The sequence below is a fragment of the Amia ocellicauda genome, chromosome 14 (assembly GCF_036373705.1).
Source record: "Amia ocellicauda isolate fAmiCal2 chromosome 14, fAmiCal2.hap1, whole genome shotgun sequence".
NCBI classification, from domain to species: domain Eukaryota; kingdom Metazoa; phylum Chordata; class Actinopteri; order Amiiformes; family Amiidae; genus Amia; species Amia ocellicauda.
In genome coordinates, this window is record NC_089863.1 from 20,145,358 (window position 1) to 20,166,290 (window position 20,933).

A 20,933-nucleotide genomic window follows, 5' to 3' on the forward strand; every position below is an offset into this window, starting at 1 on the left:
GGTATGTGTTTGTGTAAAATAAACATTTTTGTTTTATTCTATAAACTATTGTATAAATTACAACTGGTCAAAATAACAAAAAACATGCAGTGTTGTCAGACCTCGAATAATGCAAAGAAAATAAGTTCATATTCATTTTTAAACACAATACTAATGTTTTAACTTAGGAAGAGTTCAGAAATCAATCTTTGGTGGAATAACCCTGATTTTCAATCACAGCTTTCATGCATCTTGGCATGCTCTCCACCAATCTTTCACATTGCTGTTGGGTGACTTTATGCCACTCCTGGTGCAAACATTCAAGCAGCACGTGTCGCCTGCAGAGTCAAGTGTCAGAGAAACATTTGTCTTAGTATTGTCCATCTCCCTGGTAAAGTTTTTAGGGAGACACTTGTGTTGTTTGTGTGTGTGTGTGACCGGTTGCTTTTTGTGTGAGAGTGTTCTGATAGAGTTTTGGGCTACATTATAACCGTTTAATACTCTCTTTTGTGTGTGTTTGGAATTTGGAGGGAGTGCAGCTAGTGATCACAGGTCACTGAAACAGTCTGCTGAGTCCAAGCTGCGCAGAGGCATGCCTCTGTATACGGCAGCCGGAGTCAGTGGTTGTGATCAGGTGATTTCTGATATACATGGAAGTCCGTTTGGTAAGGCTGGCTGGATGGCACTATAGAGTATTGTAGAGAATAAAATAATTAATTTGAGGTGTAAATCAATAATAATTATAATTATAATATGTATATATATATATATATATATATATATATATATATATAATTATAATAAAACAAATATATAAAATAAATACATCAAATCAGAAGACTATGGCAAGTTTAAAGTTACAGTTCAGTTACAAGTTCAGTGGTGGAGAGGTTTAAAGTAGGAGGAAAAATGGAAAATATACTGTGGTGTTGTTCATTCAGTGGATAGAGGGATAGAAGGGTTTCTGCAGTGGAATAGAAGGGACAGTTTGTAGCTTGAAGGCTGGGATGTGTAAAACAATTTGAACAGTGCAACAGAAACTGTACAGAGTTATGGGACTCAAACCAGGAAGTGTGAGTGAGGGGAATGAGGAAGGTGGAGACTGGGAGAGAGGATGGGATGACATCAGAGCTGAAGCAGAGAGGCAGTGCCAAGCTGATAATGGATTTGATCCACCTCTAGGTAAAGGGGGGCAAACCTCACCCCCGCCCACTGTATGACTGCCAGACAGCACAGTATCAAATGGGGAGTTGAGATTGGAGTGAGAGAGAAAGAAAGAGAGCAGCAACTTTGTGATTGGAGTTGTAAGTGAACAATTTAAAAGCTACCCCACTGACATTTGAAAGACTATGATTAGTCAGCTGGTAATAAAGCAGTTTGGCCCCAACAGACCAGACATTAACATTACTCAGCAAACAAAGAACAAAAGGAACATGTATAACAGGACATTTTCAAGTACATGGTACAATGAGAAAACATGTCTGTTACTCTACGTGGAATACAATATTCTGTTTTACTTGCATATTGTTCAGGTCATCGTTAGCAGGAGATTTAAGAACTAACTTAGGGATGAGATATTTGAAACACTTTTCAGAATGGGATGAGAAACACGAAACACAAGAATAAACCAAAAAGAGGACCCTCTTTCTCTTCAAGGCTGATATTATTTCTTGTCAATTTAAAGACAAACTTATCCTTCTCATTGTTGTTAAAATACATATAAATTGGAGTAGGCTATTTTTAGACTATAGTTTACCCTTGTGCCTTTTTGGTGGGTCACTTAGATTATAGTATAAAGGAAATCCATCTTTTAAAGTATGTGCAACCGCTGCGTTTTGTGGGCAGCTAGCTACAGTGATCTCAGTAGTTTATTCACTTTCTATTCTCTTACAGCCTAAACTTCAGTCCCAGGTGACTCTCTGCTTAGTTTTAATGTCATTGTTCAAATAATGATTTCAATAGTGAGCATGGTTAGGGATTCAGGGACTAGAGTATCTGCCCTACCAGTATTACTGGCCATAGTTACTGCTACTACTATGTATGTCCCCAGTTATATGACCCGCCTCTACATTTCATCATTTATATAGGCAGGTATGGGCAGTATTTCTGATACATGTATTTTAAATACATATTTCAAATAAAAAATAGGATTTTGTAATTTGTATTTGATAGGGTTGATGGAAATGGCTTCATATTTTGTATCAAAATACTTTAGTGTTTTGTATTTTGTAGTTTAAAAATACTGTAGACTGAAGTCTACATGATGACATCATAAAAATGCTGCCTCTTTGTTTAGTAGAATTATGATTTTGCATACCATTGCATGAATGTATTATAATGTATAATGTATTATATTTATGATTAACAATCAAATGATTCATTACTTAGAAACTAGTTGCTATGAATAAAGGTGCCATCAGTTGTCTTCTTATGAATTACTTGTTTGTCATTGAGTCAGTGTTGCTGATGAAATGTAGGCCCTTCATTACCAAACACCAAGTAACTAAATTAGGATACAATTATGAGTCATTAGCAAACTGTTTGTTAAACATTAAACTGTTGGTTACTTTAAAACTAACCTTCATCTGGGTGATCACAGGGATATGTGAATATTTGATCTGTTAACTGGTTGCATATGTCAGATTTATCGCAGGACTCATTAGGCAGAGGAAAGCTGTTGCTATCAAACATTGTCTACTTAATCACCTGAGTCAGTTTACTGGCGAAGGGATAGAGCAAATAGGCCAATTGAAGGAAGGTTTGCAAAGTGATTTCATGCTGCCTTTTTAAAATACAAAAATACAGTAGTTTATTTTGATACATGGTGTGGCTGCTGTATTTTGTAGTTTATTTTGATACACTTAAAATTAAGGTATTTGGTATCTTACTTTAAAATACATTTTGATGTATCTTTGCCCATCCCTGTATATAGGCTCAATAGGTATGTTCTACCTGATTTTGTCATGGTAACTGTTCAGGTGGACCTTTCAGCTGTAGTAGCACCTTAAGCCATTCTAAAGACCATCTAGCCTCATGAACATTACTTTGAAAACAGATTACAATACAAGCACATGCTTATAACACTAACACATCATACATTTCAATACATACATCAGGTAGTAGTAAGAAAAGGAGCATTCTTGGCGATATTGGCAGATCATTTGGTAGTACCAACTCAACGATGAAGACAGTTAATGTAGAGACAGATCGGCAATATGTCTACTAATATGGAATAGATCTCAGAGCGCACAAGGGCTGGATCATAACTTGAGGAGCCTTATATATACTCTTACTGCAGTAGAAAATGACAGGGAATGCGTTAATACAATATCCAGGAATCTTGATTGGTGTGATCACAAACATCACTACATCTCAGTCTAAAGATTGTGATGTTTTAGCCAGAGACCTTTTAGATATGTTAAAAGATGATATGCTAGATGTGAAAATGGGAGTGCCACCTTCTTTCACTACAGCAGACACCACTCTTGCATTTATTTTGGTTTTCCTCTAGTCTATCTTGTAGTTACAGCTTCCCAGACCTTCTCTAACTCTTTTCACTTTAAATCTAGAGGTAACCTTTGTAATGCCACTGTATATCACCTGGGGACCTGGATACATGTCTCCATATTCTACAGGGATGCTTGTGACCACTGCTGACTGCTGCACAGAAACAGTCTCTTTTATAATTTGCTCCTGTTCTACCCCTCGGGAGTTTAGTAATACTTCAGCAGCCGTGATCACAGTTACCCCTCTGTCTGTTTCTCAGACTGCTGTACAAGTTTCAGTTACTCAGTGGTGCTTTATTACCCCCCACCCATCCTATCAGTATGGGCCTTTGACATGCCCCACTCAACCTGTTATGTGTATCAGATCAGTGACTCTTTTGCATTGGGGGATATTCAACTTGAAGACGATACTGCAGTTTCCATAACCCGCCGGTTGCCCAGTGTTGCCCTAGTGGATGTGCGGAGGGTGGTATAACTGGTCAAGGGAGAGGTGGTCCATGGAAGATATCAAGTACAATTAGGGAATAGTGTGGTCATGGATTTATCTTCATCATCAAGTGCTGAGGGGAATCAAATGTATATTACTTGGTGTGATATTGGCCGTATGTTAGCGGCTGCCGCCTCAGTAGTGGTCTTAATGATAACCTTTTGTCTATGTTGTTATTTTCACTGTTTGCTTACTCACGCTAAAAAGTTTACTCCACATTCAGAGCCCCGCTATACTTCTGCAACTACCAGGGATCTGCCCCTTAAATGCCAATATGTAGTTTTCTGTTACAGCCGCCGACACACCGCTGTACATATTCACATAATTGCACACACATAGGTACAATTTTATACACTACATATACACCCTAGGGAAAGTCAGTGGGCAGAGGAGCTGAACATGCATCACTGCTCGCTATCGATCCCCAGAGGGAAAGAAGAGTGAAGAGGAATATAACACAGTGATGGGGATTGTAATTTTTCTCTTTGTTTAATTTGACAGAGCAGTGTTTCCGTGACCTGGTGTCCCTGTCCAGCAACGTGTGGCAGAGCCAAAGGGGGGTCTGATGTGGGACAGTGCCCTGTCTGAATGCCACATATATAATATTTGCACCATTGTTGCAGCAAGATTGTGTAACCCATGTATGAATTTAAGCTTTGTGTATTGCTCCGGAGAGTACAGGTGCAGTAGTTCTGTGTAGCTGATTTTTAGAAAAACATTTTCATCCAAAGCCATAAAGAGGACAGAAGACAAAGGAAAAGCGTGTGATAAAGTTTGGGGTACCTCATTGACATCATCTAGTTGCCCAGCAACCAAAGGGAGTCATCTTGTATATGATGGTATGTTCTTTTGAAAAACTTTAAATGTGTCTTGCCGACTGACCATCTCCAGAGCGCTTTGTTGTAACTGAATAAACTATTTTGGTATTATTTCAGTTAAATCGGGTCCTGAGTATTCTTTGTCCACATATTTATTGAGGGAGCAAAATCTTCCTATCAGAGGCAATTTATGAAGGAAACTGACCAGGGAAAAGTCAGATCCATTAACACCAGTGCAATTTACTACAACTGACCTACACTGCAGGCCCATTAAACTCATTACAGGCCCATCAAACTTGCTTTACTGCAATAAATGGCCAGCCCCTTAACCGCATTGTACTACAATAGACTACAGACCCACTATACTACACTAAAGACTAATAAAAGCTGAAATCATTTTCACATTAGTTTGAAGCAGAAGACATTGATATTTGAACAATGTTAAAAAAGTATGAGTTTATTTATTTTACAGTGAATTCAACAATCTTGCAGAATGGTCCTGCTAGTGAGTCTGCGTATCTGTTGAACTTGAAATGTGTTGATTCAGCTCTTCAGGTGCTGGCATGGTGCCTGTCCTGTGAATGTATGTTCAAAGGTCAGTTCAGGGGCAGGGAAAGTGAGAGCTGTGTGTGTCTGTCACTGCAGGATTCAGGTTGTTCAAGGGCCAGTCGCTCCACTACAGGCTAAGACAGAGGGCCAGTGTGGTGCTGCTGTGAGGTGTGTGCTGAGGACAGTGCTGCTGTCCAGACCCCCAGACTCTACACTGAGCTCTAGTGGTTACCAGGTGAGACATGGAGAGGGAGTCGGCTCCTGAGGAACAAGCAGCGATATCCACTTCAGTGGCTGGGTCCTCCAAGAGTGGCAGAGCAGGTGAGCGCACCTACACACATCAGGCCTCACTGTGGAGAGCTGGAGAAGTCATTTTTTGTCCTGGCACCGTAGGACAGAAAAGGACTGAATTTGACACAGTACAAATGTTTTTCTAAAATCACTTCCTTCTCTATTTCACTCAGTACTTTAACTTTCGTAAAATTAAGGTGGGTTTAATCATAACTTGGTTGGCTATAATTTGTATTTATACTATGTCTGAATAATTGATTAATTGGTGTATGATTTAAGTATATTACGGTTGGCTGAGTTAAAGTAATGTTCATTTATACAGTTAATTTAAAAATACAATTGTACTACATTAACAATGATAATACATTAAATGGCTAAATGCACAAAAAAACATAAAACTGTCCAAGTGTGCTGCATATACAACAGATGTTTTAAACTGCAGATTGGGGAAAAAGAGCATTTCAGTTAGAGATGTTTTTAGGGTTCACCTACTATGCATATATTAGCCAATAATTGTTCACTAACAATCACAAAATAATTTATTGGCACAGAATAAGGTTTTATAAAGATCTTTTTAAACATTTCACTTTTTAATTGCTAATTGTGTGTTAATTAATATGCAACCCCTATTTTGAAGTGAATACAATTTTATTAACAATACCGTATTTTTAAACAATCACCAGGAACTGAGAAAAAGTCCTCTGGTGCATATATACATAGGTTATTGGTCACCAATAATGGGTTTTGCAGACCCTATTCTGAATTGAAGACAATATTTAACATTAGTTAACATCTTAAGAGGCTATTATATTTAGCTACTAACTATAAAAAAGAAAAGTTTTAGTTAAATTCTAAAGATTAACAAAACATTAATATATAACTTTGCATTAATTAACCTTTTTTAACATCAATCCTTTGTTTCCCTGAGTGTAGACATTACAATTTTCCTTTTTTCAATACAAAACAAATCACTTTTAAGATCAATAGGGAAGGAGTGCTGTTAATTGTTCCTTGGTGGCCTCACAGACCTTGGTTCTCAGCCCTTGTTCTCCTGTTGTGCCAGGACCTGATCCATGCGACAGATAGACCCCCTAGTGTGATCCATGTAGCACCAAGGTGTCCAAACAGGACACAGCGAGTCAAGGAGCCACACCAGAAAGGACACAGACCAGGGAGGACAAAGCTGTCGCACTCCCTTCAGAAACTGGGTAGCCAATAATGGGCCCCAGGTGAACATCGTTATGGAAATGACATGCAGAAATGGCCACCAGATTAACCTTGAGCATAGATGGGGACTTGCCAGCATTCAACAGCAGCTCCAAACACTATAATATCACTTCCATAGACCAGGTGACAGGGTCATGCCCTCTGTGAAGACAACACATCTGGAAAGCCAGCAGTACGAGTATTGTGACCTGGTAGAGGGAGCTTTTACCGACTTGATAGTGGATAGACAGCAGTAATAAGGCAGTCCTGCTCAGGGGCCAGACCCAAAGCTGGAACATGGAAGAGTCTTATTACTTTTGAAAGGCACTGTATATACACTTTTGGCAAAGGTACTTTAAAACTACAAGCTACTCATTACAAAAAGTAGCTATTCACATGATAATGCTAATTTGAAAAAAAAAGTAGATAGCTTAGATTCCAATTTTTTTGTTGGAAGTAATAAAATTGCAAATTGGGGGGTATATATTTCTTATAGGCACTATATATATAAGGTAAGGAGATCATAACATTTTCTTTACATAAAGCAAGAAGTGTCAAATGTATTGAAGTGAATTAAACCCCGGTATAGGTTATATGTGGAGGTCCGTTTATACATATCTGTTGATAAGTAATGGATTCTTCACACACAATGCAGTATAAAGATGAAGACAAAATCCAGTGTGTCCCTGAAAGGTATTGACATATCTCTCCCTTACAATCCCAATACACTCAATGGTCTGTAGTCTTTTTTGTAACAATATGGGGATTGTATTTTCAACTGTGATTGATCCCCAGACCAAGCAGGCATCCATTGTTCTAATGATGTTGTCTAATTAACAGGCAGGTATTCCAAATTTGACATGTACATGCGTTTGATCGGTACATTTATAAAACATACAGTTAATAGTTATTGCCCAACCAGCATGTAACAGGTGTTTGGCTAGTGGCTAGTGGTCATTGTCGGATCAAAGTGCAAGTTGTCAGATTCATGTTTGATTTGATTAGAGAGAAGAGAACTTTACACTCATTGAACTCTGGACCCATAAGTAAACAAGTATGTACTGTGTGTTTTATTTCTGTTTATTCTATCTAGACTAAGAAATCTAATTATATGTTGTTGCTATTGTACTTTGGTAGGTTCAATAAATAGTTCTACTTTGAGTCTGATGGCCGTCTGATTTTATGAATTGCTTTTTCTGTGTAGTACGTCTGACCTGTGATATTATTGTGGTGACCTCAGAACCAGATGCAGTTTTAGCAAGTAGGAAGCTATTTAGTCAGTGGAGGCTAAATTATTGAATACATTTGACACAGACATCTGCTTGTATAAGTAACTGCAGTAATACAAATCATAATTTCAGTCTTATTATAGAAGAGTGTATATCTTTTGGAGCAAGAGCACTGCCAAATGTCAATTACACATAATGAACACTTATATAAACAAAACAATAATTTTCATCAAACTCAAACAGGGATTAAAAGTGGATAATATTTCAGTATATTAATCATGTAGTTATGTGCACTTATTTCTGGAGTACATAAAATGACAAATACTGAAGCTAATTTCCTTGGATGCTAAGCCACTGTGTTTAAATATATTTAACAAACAGCATAGAATATAAATAGCTATTATCCATTATGATTACACAACAGGATAGCTTTCATATGGTTTATCAATATATATTTAATTAACTTGAAATAGAACCTAATAATCTGCTCATTTAATTTATACAGATTATTACTTATTAAATACTTATTACATTTAATCTAAAGTGTTACTGAATTAACTGGGTTGGTCTTTCAACTGAGCAACGGCAGGAGCATGGGGAAAGACAGTGAACTGAGGAAACAAAAATTGACTGGTAACAAATTTTGGATTATGGACATTGGCTTTGGTTGTGGTTCTGTTGTGTTTGTGTTAAATTAGGTACCTGTTAGGGACTAGTTTAAAACCTTTAGGTAGGCTCAACAAGGAGCTAGGTGTTTAGTCTTTGTATGTCCTTTTGTTTTAATCACCTCCTTACTGTGTATAAAATACCACCTCCTTTCCCCATATCCCTGCCTGTGTGTTGCCGTTTCCCAGGCCCTGCCTATATATCAAGCCCTGGCATTGTCAAACCCCACATAGTGCCACTATATAATTTGAATTTGATTATTTTTGTTTAATTAATTACCGTATGTACTGTCATTTAATAATGGCATCCTTACTAGATGATTTTCTGTAACATTCACTCTATACAGACGTGGCCGAAAGTATTGGTATCCTTCCACAAAAATAAAAAATCTCTGAACTCAGTATAAATTTACTAAGGTATTTGGTATCCACCATTCTTTAGTTCACATTCAATAGAACAGAAACTTTGCTTTTGATTTATGACGTAACATATTACTTTAAATAGTAAAACAACTGAAAATGGTACAGACAAAAATATTGGGACCATTAACCTAATATTTCATTGCACAGCCTTTAGAGACAATAACTGCAATCTGTCTGTAGCTCTGAATGAGATTTCTACACTTCTTGACTGGTAGTCTGGCCCACTCTTCTTTAACAAACCGCTCCAGTTCTCTCAGGTTTGATGGGGGCCTTTTCCCAACTGTGAGTTACAGCTCTTTCCACAGATGTTCAATGGGATTTAGATCAGGACTCATAGAAGACCACTTCTGAACCGTCCAATGTTTTCTTCTCATCTATTCTTGGGTGCCTTTTGAGGTATGTTTAAAGTCATTATCCTGCTGGAGGACCATGACCTGTGACTGAGACACAGCTTTCTGACACTGGGATGTAGGCAGCACTGTGGAGTAGTGGTTAGGGCTCTGTACTCATGACTGGAAGGTTGTGGGTAAAAATCCCAGGTGAGGCAGTGCTGTTGTATCCTTGTGCAAGGTATGTCACTTAGATTGCTCCAGTAAAATGCCTAGCTGTATAAATGGTTACAAATGTAAGCTGCCCTGGATAAGAGCATCAGCTAAATGACAAAAAAAAAAAAAAAAAATTGTACATTTTGCTGCAAAATGCCTTGATATTCTTTTGATTTCATCATGCCCTGCACAGATTCAAGGCAAGATTCAAGTGCCAGAGGCAGCCAAACAACCCCAAAACATCACTGAGCTTCCTCCATGTTTCACGGTAGGGATGGTGTTCTTTTCTTTGAAAGCTTCATTTTTCTTTCCTGTAAACATGGAGTTCTTGTGATGTACCAAAAAGCTCTACTTTTATTTAGTCTGTCCAAAGGACATTCTCGCAGAAGGACTGTGGCTTGTCCATATGCATTTTGGCAAACTCGTCTGGCTTTTTTGTGTTTCTCTCTTACAGAGAGGTCTTCTACCATGGAGCCCATTTTCATTCAGACAGTGATGGATGGTGCGACCTGAAACTGTTGCACTTTGAGCTTGAGTGTTGGCTTGGATCTGTTTTGAGGTTTTCCTTGGTTCTTTCTCCACCATTTCTCCAACAATCCTTCTATTCATTCTTGGGTCAAATTCCTCTTGCGGCCACGTTCAAGGATGTTGGCTACAATCCCATGGGCCTTAAACTTCTTAATAATATTGGCAAGTGCTCACAGGAACATCAAGCTCTTAGAGATGGTCTTATAGGACCATGTTTGGCTGTTACCTTCTTTCTAACCTCCTCAGACAACTGTCTGGTTTTCCTTCTCTTTTCCATGTTCAGTGTGATCCACACAGTGACACAAAACAGCAGAGTGAGTACTTTTCTCCATTTAAACTGGATGAATGAGTGATAATGTGATTGAAGACACCTGTGATAAGAATTAAAAGAGAATGGTCTGCTTGAGGTATCACTACAATACAATTATTTCATATAACTTCTAAAGGGTATCAATAATATTCTCCAGGCCATTTTAGAATGTCTTTATAGAATAAGCAAGAATTCAGTTATTTTCCCAGTTTTTGTTTTTTTTGCTTTGTTCCACTGCAAACCAAAGACATGCATGTATGGATGACAAAATATCTTTTAATTTCAATACTTTTCAGGGCAAATGGTGCATTATTTGAATAAAATGCAAGGGTAGCAATACTTTCGGCCATGACTGTAGTATTTCATTTGGTTGTCTTACTCCGATCATGTTCTCTATCCAAATAGCAAGTATTAAATCATCACAAAAACATGACATCAATTTACATTTTAATGTATGTATAATTGGAACATTTGTTTTCAAGAGTGGCATATTCCCACTTCATAGCCAGCAGTTTGATGTATTTATTGTTTTTCAAGATGCAGACTCCCTACAATAATTGGTATAACAAAAAAAATAGGCATAGGCAAATGCTATGAAACAGACATGGTGGCAGAATATAAGGATATCTGAACTGTAGAGATGGAGTGCCAATGGCATTACATAAATAGGCTACGCAAATCAAAATTGAGCTGTTCTGTTGTTAGACCTACATTTCGATTTAATATGCCTTAAACATATATTAACATCACAGGGCACAGACTACACAATAATGACAAAATATAGTGTAACCATAGTCCTTGGTGATCAGCTGGACTGTGCATAATTGGCTGTTAAAATGTGTCTGCAGGGTGGGAGGTCCTGTGGATCCCCGGGGCTCCCTGATCCAGAACCCAGGGATCTTGGCGCGTTTTAGTGGGGTCAGGGGTCAGGTCAAGGAGACACAAGGATTGGAGGGAGGGAATCACATGGGAGGGGTTATAAATAGCAATTACGGGGAGAGGGGCTGGTGTTGGAGAAAAGGACACTGAACAGAGAGGGTGTTGTTGGAGCTAAAGCTGTACAAATAATTTGCCTGAGCAACCAGAGCAAGTGGCGGGCATTGAGACACAGAAAAATAGGGAACTTTAAATCGTTATGGGTTTATTGTTTTGGAGTGGGCTTTGGCTAACAAAGTCCGTGGGGTGTAGAGACAGGAAGAATAAAGCCTACCTCCTATTTACCAGATCACCTTGTCGTCAGTGTGTTATTATTCAAGGAAGGTATTTAGTTAGCGCACTTGAAACGCTACATTATTTTTATACGTTACATTCTATGGAGTCTTACACATTGACCTCAAAGTTTTAAATAAACCTTTATGAGCGCATATGACAGTGGAAACGGGGCATAAGTGTTTCTTTCTCTCTCTCTCCCCCCCTTTCTCCCTCAGGGATGGAGTCTGATCGTCCGAAGCTGTTTGATTTCCGGGGAGTTGCTATGACTCGCTATTACAGCGAGAAATTTGACAAAGTGGAGAATTTCTCTGCCAGGCCAGATGACATTCTCATCGCCACCTATCCTAAAGCTGGTCAGTGCCTGTGTGTGTGTGTGTGTGTGTGTGTGTGTGTGTGAGTGAGAGAGAGAAAGAGTCCAATGTATACATTCCTAATGACAATTTAACGTCAGTGTAATTCTCACTCCATTTCCTCTCTTTTTCTCTTACCATTCTCTCTTTCCCAATGAAATGTCAATGTGTTGGTATGAAACCCTCTCTTTCAGGTACTACCTGGGTGTCCCACATGCTGGATCAGATCTATTTCGGGGATGACCCCAAGAGCCTGGCATCCCAACCAGTCTACGAGAGGGTGCCCTACCTGGAGATCTGTGCCCCCGATTTCTTTACTGGTGAGTGAGGGTCACCATCTACTGTTCAGGCTGTGGAACTGCACATTGTATCTCACTGCAGACTCAGGTGCCCATTGCTGGACAGACATGGGATTATCTTTCAATGTAGAATCCTTTCAAAAGTATATGCAAATGATGTGCAGAATGAGTATAGTATTTTTAAAATATCTAAATTAATACATCTGGGGAAAAACAAAAAAGACAATTAGCATGATTATGATACCAAGTTACTTAGATATGTGAAATAAAGACCTGACTGACAGCAATGAGAATGTTTGAGAGAAACTCAAATAAACAAATTACAAAATATAATATATTTTAGTATCATTCTTCAGATCAGCCTATACATTATCAAAGAAAGAACAATGTTCGCTCATTCCCCACCAGTTCCCCCCCATATTTTAAATATACTTAACAGCATTAATTGTTTTAAACAATAGCCATTCAGATGTGTACAATTGGCTGAATGTTGGTGTTAAATTTAGCATAATATATTGTTTACTATTATCATGGACATACAATGCATAAAACGCCTCACAGTATTAAGTATTATATACGTAGCTGTCAAGGCCGACGCTACCTATAGGCAGAGTGGGCAATTGCCCAGGGCCTCGGGCTTGGAGGCGGGGCCTCCATAACCGTAACATCCCTATATGTGAGTATAACGGGGCTCATTCGTGTCATAATGAGATCGTTACAAAGTGACGTAACCCCTCGGTAAAAGTAGTATAGAGTTAATCCTCCTGTGGTAGGAGTCCCAGCCAGTTAGTGTAGAGGGCTTAACACTGTACTGTGCTGGAACTGCTGCGGAGCAGAACGCCGGAGGTGAGCGGCTTGAATCCAAGGCGAGAAGCCCTGACCCGCATCGTCCACACCAGTCCACCAATCAAGAGGGTGCTCCTCCAACGTAAATTTTGCCTAAGGCCTTCAAATGTCTAGAACCGGCCCTGGTAGCTGTGATAGTTCGATTTTTTTCTCTCTAACACAGCACTAATTGTCATGGTTCCCTGTGCTAAGTTATAAGTGGAGTACAACAGTACTAGATTTCAATACAATTGGAAACAAAGTAACATTTGCATGACTAAGCGTGTATGCTTTTGTACTGAATTTAGAATAGTTTCATACAGTGCTTTCCAAATAAAGATTTATTACCACTGAAGTGCATGTTCATTGGAGAACTTCCCATTAGAAATTTTACCTACGTTTTCCATAATATTTCCTATGCTAACCCATTGTACTTAGTATAGTATGTGTCGTGCATTTATGTTGAACATTACTACAGTACAATATATACTGCACTATATAAGATAAAACCTGTTAAATTACTATATTACTAGAGCTTACTACAGTACACAAAATATCCACCTTAGTCACGTCTTGGGTACATTACTACATTATCCATCATTACTATAGTACACATTTTATACACCACAGTATACCTGGTAAGAAATCACACAAAAAAAAGAAAGCATGAATTAAGTATTAATGTTTTTAAGCCCATGCATCTGACCTGGACTACTCTGCAGTATTCCAGAGTGTCAGATACTCTTTTAATGTTAAAACTTAAAGGAAGAGTTACATTTTCATGAAAAAAATATGATAATCACGTATGTAAACCAGTCATAGTCCAACCGATTAATAATGAGAAGCCACTATATTTAACTGCAGTATAACTTCATGAATGAAAGGCAATTAAAACAAAAGGCATCATGGAACTATACTTATTACCACAATCATACCTCTACTATTTATAATCATAACATGTTACATAAACACATATTTGAGTAAATCGATCTCAACCTGCCTGTCTGCATCTGCATATAGTAGCGGGCTGAGGGGTAGACAGGTCTGGAACTGTGAGTAGGCGGGGCTTCAGGCACAATGTCACACTGACAAAAGAGCAAGGTTTGAGCAAAAAAGGACGCAAACTATATACAAAACCTTAACTCATTATTGAGCCTACCTACACATAAATAGCTCCCTCTCTAAACATCACTAATTTAACAAACAAACAAACAAACCAGCAACCAAGCCAATTCAGCAGTCCATAATCAGGGTCAAGTCCACGTGCCAAATGTTTGCCAGTTCTTGTGTCCGCACTCTCTTTGTTGTTCATAAGCACTTTCTTTCATTAGCAAACTACTAAGATGAAGGAAGGCAGAGATCTTGTTTTCTTTAGCCCAGGTTGATGAGCTCCAACTCTGAGTGTTTTGTATTTGGGGTTATTTGCAGCAGGTGAGTACTTCTCTGCTGCACTGTGGAAATTGCTGTCCATGGTCCTGATGCTGTGAGAGCTACCTGTGGCTTTCCATGGTCCTGCAGGATAGAAAATATAGAAAATGGGCAGGTACTTAGCAGTGGTTTATGACCCAACCTAGACATAGATATATTCTGTGCACAAAGTATTAGACACCTTCAGGAGATGTTTAACTATGTAGTCTAAGCCCTCACTGTGCATGAAGCACATCTCTCTTAAGAAACAAAAATACTAAATAGCTAAAATATGCACTATGACACAGAAAATGAACTATGGAAAATTGTTCAAAGATGCTTTGGATAGGGTCAAATTCCAATGACTTGCATCTTACCAGAGACTACCTGAGATGATTAACAACTGAAACTTATACAGGGCCTTGGTTGAATCAATTACGGAGATTTAATTCAAACTGAGTTTATAAAACCTCAAGTGGGGTTGTAATTAATCAAATTACAAGATGCTCATGTGACAAATTTTGCTGGCATGAAGATATGAAAGCCATTGTCACGGGGCAAGCTTGGCCAGTATCATGCAACTTCAAAACTGTTTGTCCCCAATTATTCAAAATTAATAGATTTGATTTTTTTTTCCCATGCTGGAAAAATTGCCCCAATAGTTTTTATAAATTGGCACCTTGGTAAGATATCTCCTCTTTAGATGGCCCTCATATATATATATATATATATATATATATATATATATATATATATATATATATATATATTTAGTATTAATGAATCCCAGTTTTCACATGATAATATTGGAAATAAATGAATAAATGAATAAATTAAATTAAAATAAATAAAAAGACTGTGTTCTTATATATGTGAACATAAATGTAGGTATAATATACATCAGACTGAACAATATTATATTTCTGGGCCTAGTAGGAGGCTTTCAAGAAGATGTTGCTAGGCAATGAGAGGGTATGGACACAGTAAACTGCAGTAAACGTCTCTCATTATGTCTGCTTTAAAACTCTGTGTCTCAGGTGTGGATCTGATAGACAGTATGACCTCGTCTCCTCGCCTGATCAAGACTCACCTGCCGGTCCAGTTGGTGCCAAAGAGCTTCTGGGAGCAAAAGTGCAGGGTAACATTAGACTGGGTGCTGTGTGGTGACATTAGACTGTGAAAAACGTTGCCCCCTTTAAATATTAAAATAACTAAAATAAACAGTGCAGTTCATCTGTCAGTCTCTCTCCCATGTACTATGTCTAGTCAGTCAGTGTGTCTATATTAACCCCCTTATTCCCTCTCTCTAGGTCATCTATGTTGCTCGCAATCCTAAGGATAATGCTGTTTCTTATTTCCATTTTGGACGCATGAATAAACTGCAGCCGGAGCCAGGAGACTGGGCTAGCTACCTGGAGAGATTCAGAAAGGGACAGAGTGAGTCACACAGATACAATATCAGTGTGCCAGTCAGTCAGTGAAGCTGTGTAGGTTAATCCCCCTCCTCTCTCCTCTCTCTCTGTATTTGTCAAATTATAGGGTCCTGTAGTACCCTGCCACTCTGCTGTAAATCCCATTTCCCTTTTCTCCCTCTCCCTCTCTCTCTCTCTTTCTCTCTCTCTCCCTCTCTCCCCTTCTCCCTCTCCCTCTCCCTCTCTCTCAGTGTTGTTTGGGTCCTGGTATGCTCATGTTAAAGGATGGTGGGAGCACAGACAGAACCATCCCCAGCTACTGTACCTCTTCTATGAAGACCTGAAGGAGGTAAGGCTGCAATTCCGAGTCTGGCTACTGTGTCAACAATGGCAGAGAGTATTACTGCAGCGACAGTTGTAGTGGCAACAGCAGTAATAATCAAACTACTCAGTAGTCTATGGCAGTTGTTTTAACAGGACTATTCTACAGTAATTTTACTACAGCCCACTGTTGTAACAGGACTATTCTACAGCACTTTTACTATCCCTCTGTTGCATTTCTACTATGCTTATAATTTCAACTATATCACTGACTGTATAAACTGCTTCAAATGATTGGTCAATCATGTGGATTTGAAGTAACCTTCTCTCTCCCTCTCAGTGTATAATTAATGTACTATATTGTACATTCAGTCAGTCAGTGTGTTTCTGTCCTATCCCCTGTTCTTCCTCGTATCCCTTTTTCTCTCTCAGTGTGGATATTTTGTGCTGCAGCATCCAGCCAGTCAGTGTTTCTGTACTAACCCCTTTCTGTGTTGTGTCTGTGTGAGGATGTGAGCAGGGAGCTGGGCCGGGTGTGTGACTTCCTGGGCGTGTCTCTGAGCGAGGAGGCGCAGGACAGAGTACTGAGGGAGGTTGGCTTCCAGAGCATGAGGGACAACAGCATGACCAACTACTCCACCTGCGCTGTGATGGACCACAGTGTATCTCCGTTCATGAGGAAAGGTAGTGACAGGGAGATAAAGGAAGATAATTTGAAAAAGCCAGAGAGAGAGAGAGAGAGAGAGAGAAAGAGTTGGCTTGGAAAAGAAATGAGGATATCTCTGATGGATATCTTTGCAATGTGACACTTTTTTTATGTTGACACCAGCATATACATATTTGTAATGTGACACTTTTTTATGTTGACACCAGCATATACACTACACTCAAATTGTTAATCTCTCACCCTGCCCTGTCCAGCCATTAAGTGTGTCTGTACAAAACTCCCCTCCATCTCTCTCTCTCGCTCCAGGGATGGTGGGCGACTGGAAGAGTCACTTCACCGTCTCTCAGAATGAAGCATTTGATGAAGAGTACCAGACAAAAATGATGGACACCACACTGACCTTCAGGATGAAGATATAGAGAGAGACTGTCAGTGTGTACTGTACACAATACAAGTACTGACGCACACTGTACATTGCCACACACTGTACACAATACACTGCACACTGACACACATTGTACACAATATACTGACACTACACACTGAGATCAGGGGATAAAATTAACTTTTTTGGCCACTAGCCACTGTGTCTGGTTGAAGGAAAAAAACTTACCAGCCACTTGATGTTTTTACCAGCCAAAGGCAAACATCACCAGAAATGCATGAGGGTGTATAAATGTGTCGTGAACATGTTAAAACATATTTATTCAGGTAATTAATCAATCACAATAACAAAAGCTAATCATTCACCTGTAGACTAGACAGGTGTGTATGAGGGAAAAGGACATGCTCCCACACAATTTCTACTTGCAAGTGTTACAAGGTCTTTCATCAAAACATTGCATTCTATTGAATTATAACACTTGCTAGTAGAGAATGTGTGTGGGAGCATCGTTTTCAAATTAATCAATCAAATATGAAAAAAACATGGCAGCTAATGGGGATCTGTATAAACACACTAAACTAACACATGAGAAGGGGTGTTATATGGTGACGTATTGTCGCTTGACTTCCCTTCTCTGGGTTTCCGCGTGTCATTAAAAGTAATTTCATTTCAAAGTATTTTTTAAGGCCCTTAAAAGTCATTAAAAGTAATTGTTTATAAGCTACAATGTAAAAGTATGTCTCTCTCTCATCTGCACTCTGACCACTACTCTCGCAGCAGAGCATAACCTGCCTTATCAGCTGAGAGCGCCAGGGCTGAGAGAGGTCTTTTGTTTTGGGTAAAAAATATCATGTCTAGGAATGATGACAGACAGTGATGTGGTTTCCATTGGTCGGTACCGCACGACAGCAAAGACACGACGCAAACAAACCGCACGTTTCTCTTCAGCAGAATCTCCGCTACGCAGCAAAAAATCCATGTCTCCATCGTTTCCCAATAAATTAATACGTGGTAATTGATGAATACTTATGTAACACAACAACTTTGTTAAATACATATCTATGTAAAAATGCATTATTAGAAGACGTATGGAAATTGTTATTGTTGCCGACATTATCACAACTTTTTATTGTCACAATTTCAAATTAACTATAAAGGTTGTGACTATGTGTTTATAAAATAATATTTTGGCATTACATCTGTAACTGACCGACCAATATGTTTTTCTTTTTTAATTTTTATACATTTTAATTCAATTGGCAGTTTAGCAATGTGAGCTGCAACGAAAATGCCTTAACATTAGCGTCCTTGTGGCAATGTTTTCCGGCCACAACAGCGAAATACAAAATGTATAAGACCTATATAGCTGAAAAAATTATACAATGTACTTTATTAAACGATTGACTTTTCCTGTCCAAACCTCACTCAGACTGCCGGTCTACTATCGGAAACATAACTGTGAGCTCGAGTTCCAGCGAATACAGAATAAAGAGCAATAGCCGCTGTGTGTGTGTTCATGTGTTTGTTGCTCCTCTTTCCTTATCTGTCATTGGTAGTTTCGCCGAAGGGTGTTTGGCTTTTAGGTGGGTTAACATTACCAACTGTAGATCTGTGGTAGTTTAATTGCACTGCACATATTATACACGTATGTGCTTCTCTGTAAGGAAGCCGTGGGGCGCGTTGTAGCGCAGATTTCCGCAGATTGCACTGATTGTGCGTGTATGAACTTTTGTCAACGCAACAGTTATAATTCAAAAACACTTTGATCCAAATCAACTAACATACCAACACAACAACGTCAACAAATGAATTCGTATTTTGTAACATATCGACCAATGCGCTTGGAGAAACTAAAACAAGTTGAGTTCCTTTTTGGCTACTCGCCAAAGTGGCTGGTAAAATTGACAGATTTACCTGCCACTGGCAAAATCTACCCGCATTTGGCGGGTGGCGGGTGTTAATTTTATTCCCTGACTGAGATATACTGTAACTTTTACACTGTAAACTACACTGTGCAAAACAGTATACACTATACACTGACATTTTTTTCAGATTTGTAAATTATGCAAATTAGATAAAGGGCAATTTAAAGGATTGTAGAAAATAGTCATTTTTTTGTATGACATGATGCCATTCATTAGTGGGGAAATACTATGTCCTTGAATTACCACCAGCAGTTCTTAAACCAATCTTAATCTGATCAGAATTAGGATAAATGAAAGTAACATGTTAATTAATATAGCCCACTGTGCATGGAGTGAAATATGAAAACTGTATGAGGAAAGACCGGTGCAGGAGGCGGATGTGCTTCTGGAGTTAGTTTCCTGGAATTGGACAATCACCCTGCAAATACTGAACACAGATCAATAATCTGAGGTCAATATGCTTAGAAAACGAGTGTTGTTTCCAAACATTGGGGGTCGACAGTGTTGGATGGTCGATACTATGCCTAAGCTTGTGTCAATACTTGAGATTTGTGTAATTTTTTCTTATCAAAATAGCAGAAGTACAGATGACAATGAAGGGGGGTTTAATTTGCAGGAATAAGTGCAGATATTATATGGAGCAGGAAAGTGTGACTCGGAAAGTGCATAAGAAACATAATAAACATAAGAAAGAGGCCATTTGACCCATCGTGCTCGTTTGGTGTCCATTAATATCTAAGTGATCCAAGGATCCTATCCAGTCTATTTTTAAATGTTCCCAAACTTTCAGCTTCAACCACATCGCTGGGTAGTTTATTCCAGATTGTGACGACTCTCTGTGTGAAGAAGTGTCTCCTGTTTTCTGTTTTGAATGCCTTGCATGATTTCCATTTGTGTCCCCGGGTGCGTGTGTCCCTGCTGATCTGGAAAAGCTCCTCTGGTTTGATGTGGTCGATGCCTTTCATGATTTTGAAGACTTGGATCAAGTCCCCACGTAGTCTCCTCTGTTCCAGGGTGAAAAGGTTCAGTTCCCTCAGTCTCTCAGTAGGACTTTCCCTTCAGACCTGGAATAAGTCTGGTTGCTCTCCTCTGAACTGCCTCTAGACCAGCAATATCCTTCTTGAAGTGTGGATCCCAGAACAGTACACAGTATCCAGATGAGCATTGAGGGGTGCATTCTGTATTGTGTGTTAGGGGAGGTCTGAGGTGTTACAGATGTAGACTGAGAAGCTGTGTGCTGAGCAGATGAACCAAAGTGGTCAGAGTCTGGGTGCTCACTGCATCGCTTGGTTTTAAACCCAACTTTTAATATCTGTCCTATGGTAATACCAGGCCTGTTTCATGTGTCCTCCTTTCAGGCACACAAACCCAGCCACTAGATCAGAGCTGTCCACCTCCAGTCCTTGAGGGTTTGGGCTTACAGGCACCTTTCAATCAGCTTCTGATTCAGACCTGGAATAGATTGTGGGGTTTGACTTCCTACCTTAATAATGACTTAAATTAAGACCAGAGGTGGAATGAAAACCAGAAACAGCCCACAACTTGTAATATTATTAAGTGCTGGAATAATCGACTATCCACACACTAAATGTGT

The 20,933-nt window shown here is 39.0% G+C and overlaps 1 protein-coding gene across 3 annotated transcripts; it reads left to right on the forward strand.

The window, feature by feature from the left end:
- The first annotated feature begins 5,431 nt into the window (after positions 1-5,431).
- LOC136767901 (cytosolic sulfotransferase 1) lies at positions 5,432-20,048 on the forward strand. Of its 3 annotated transcripts, XM_066721969.1 has the most exons (10): positions 5,432-5,660; positions 9,892-9,966; positions 10,153-10,540; positions 11,964-12,101; positions 12,293-12,418; positions 15,667-15,767; positions 15,940-16,066; positions 16,293-16,390; positions 16,872-17,046; positions 17,336-20,048. In XM_066721969.1, the coding sequence occupies exons 3-10, from the start codon at positions 10,438-10,440 to the stop codon at positions 17,446-17,448; spliced, it is 981 nt and encodes a 326-aa protein (XP_066578066.1). In that variant the 5' UTR covers positions 5,432-5,660; positions 9,892-9,966; positions 10,153-10,437; the 3' UTR covers positions 17,449-20,048. The 3 variants fall into 3 exon arrangements, with proteins under 3 accessions (XP_066578066.1, XP_066578068.1, XP_066578067.1); XM_066721971.1 differs by lacking the exon at positions 10,153-10,540; XM_066721970.1 differs by lacking the exons at positions 9,892-9,966; positions 10,153-10,540.
- The last annotated feature ends 885 nt before the right edge of the window (positions 20,049-20,933 follow it).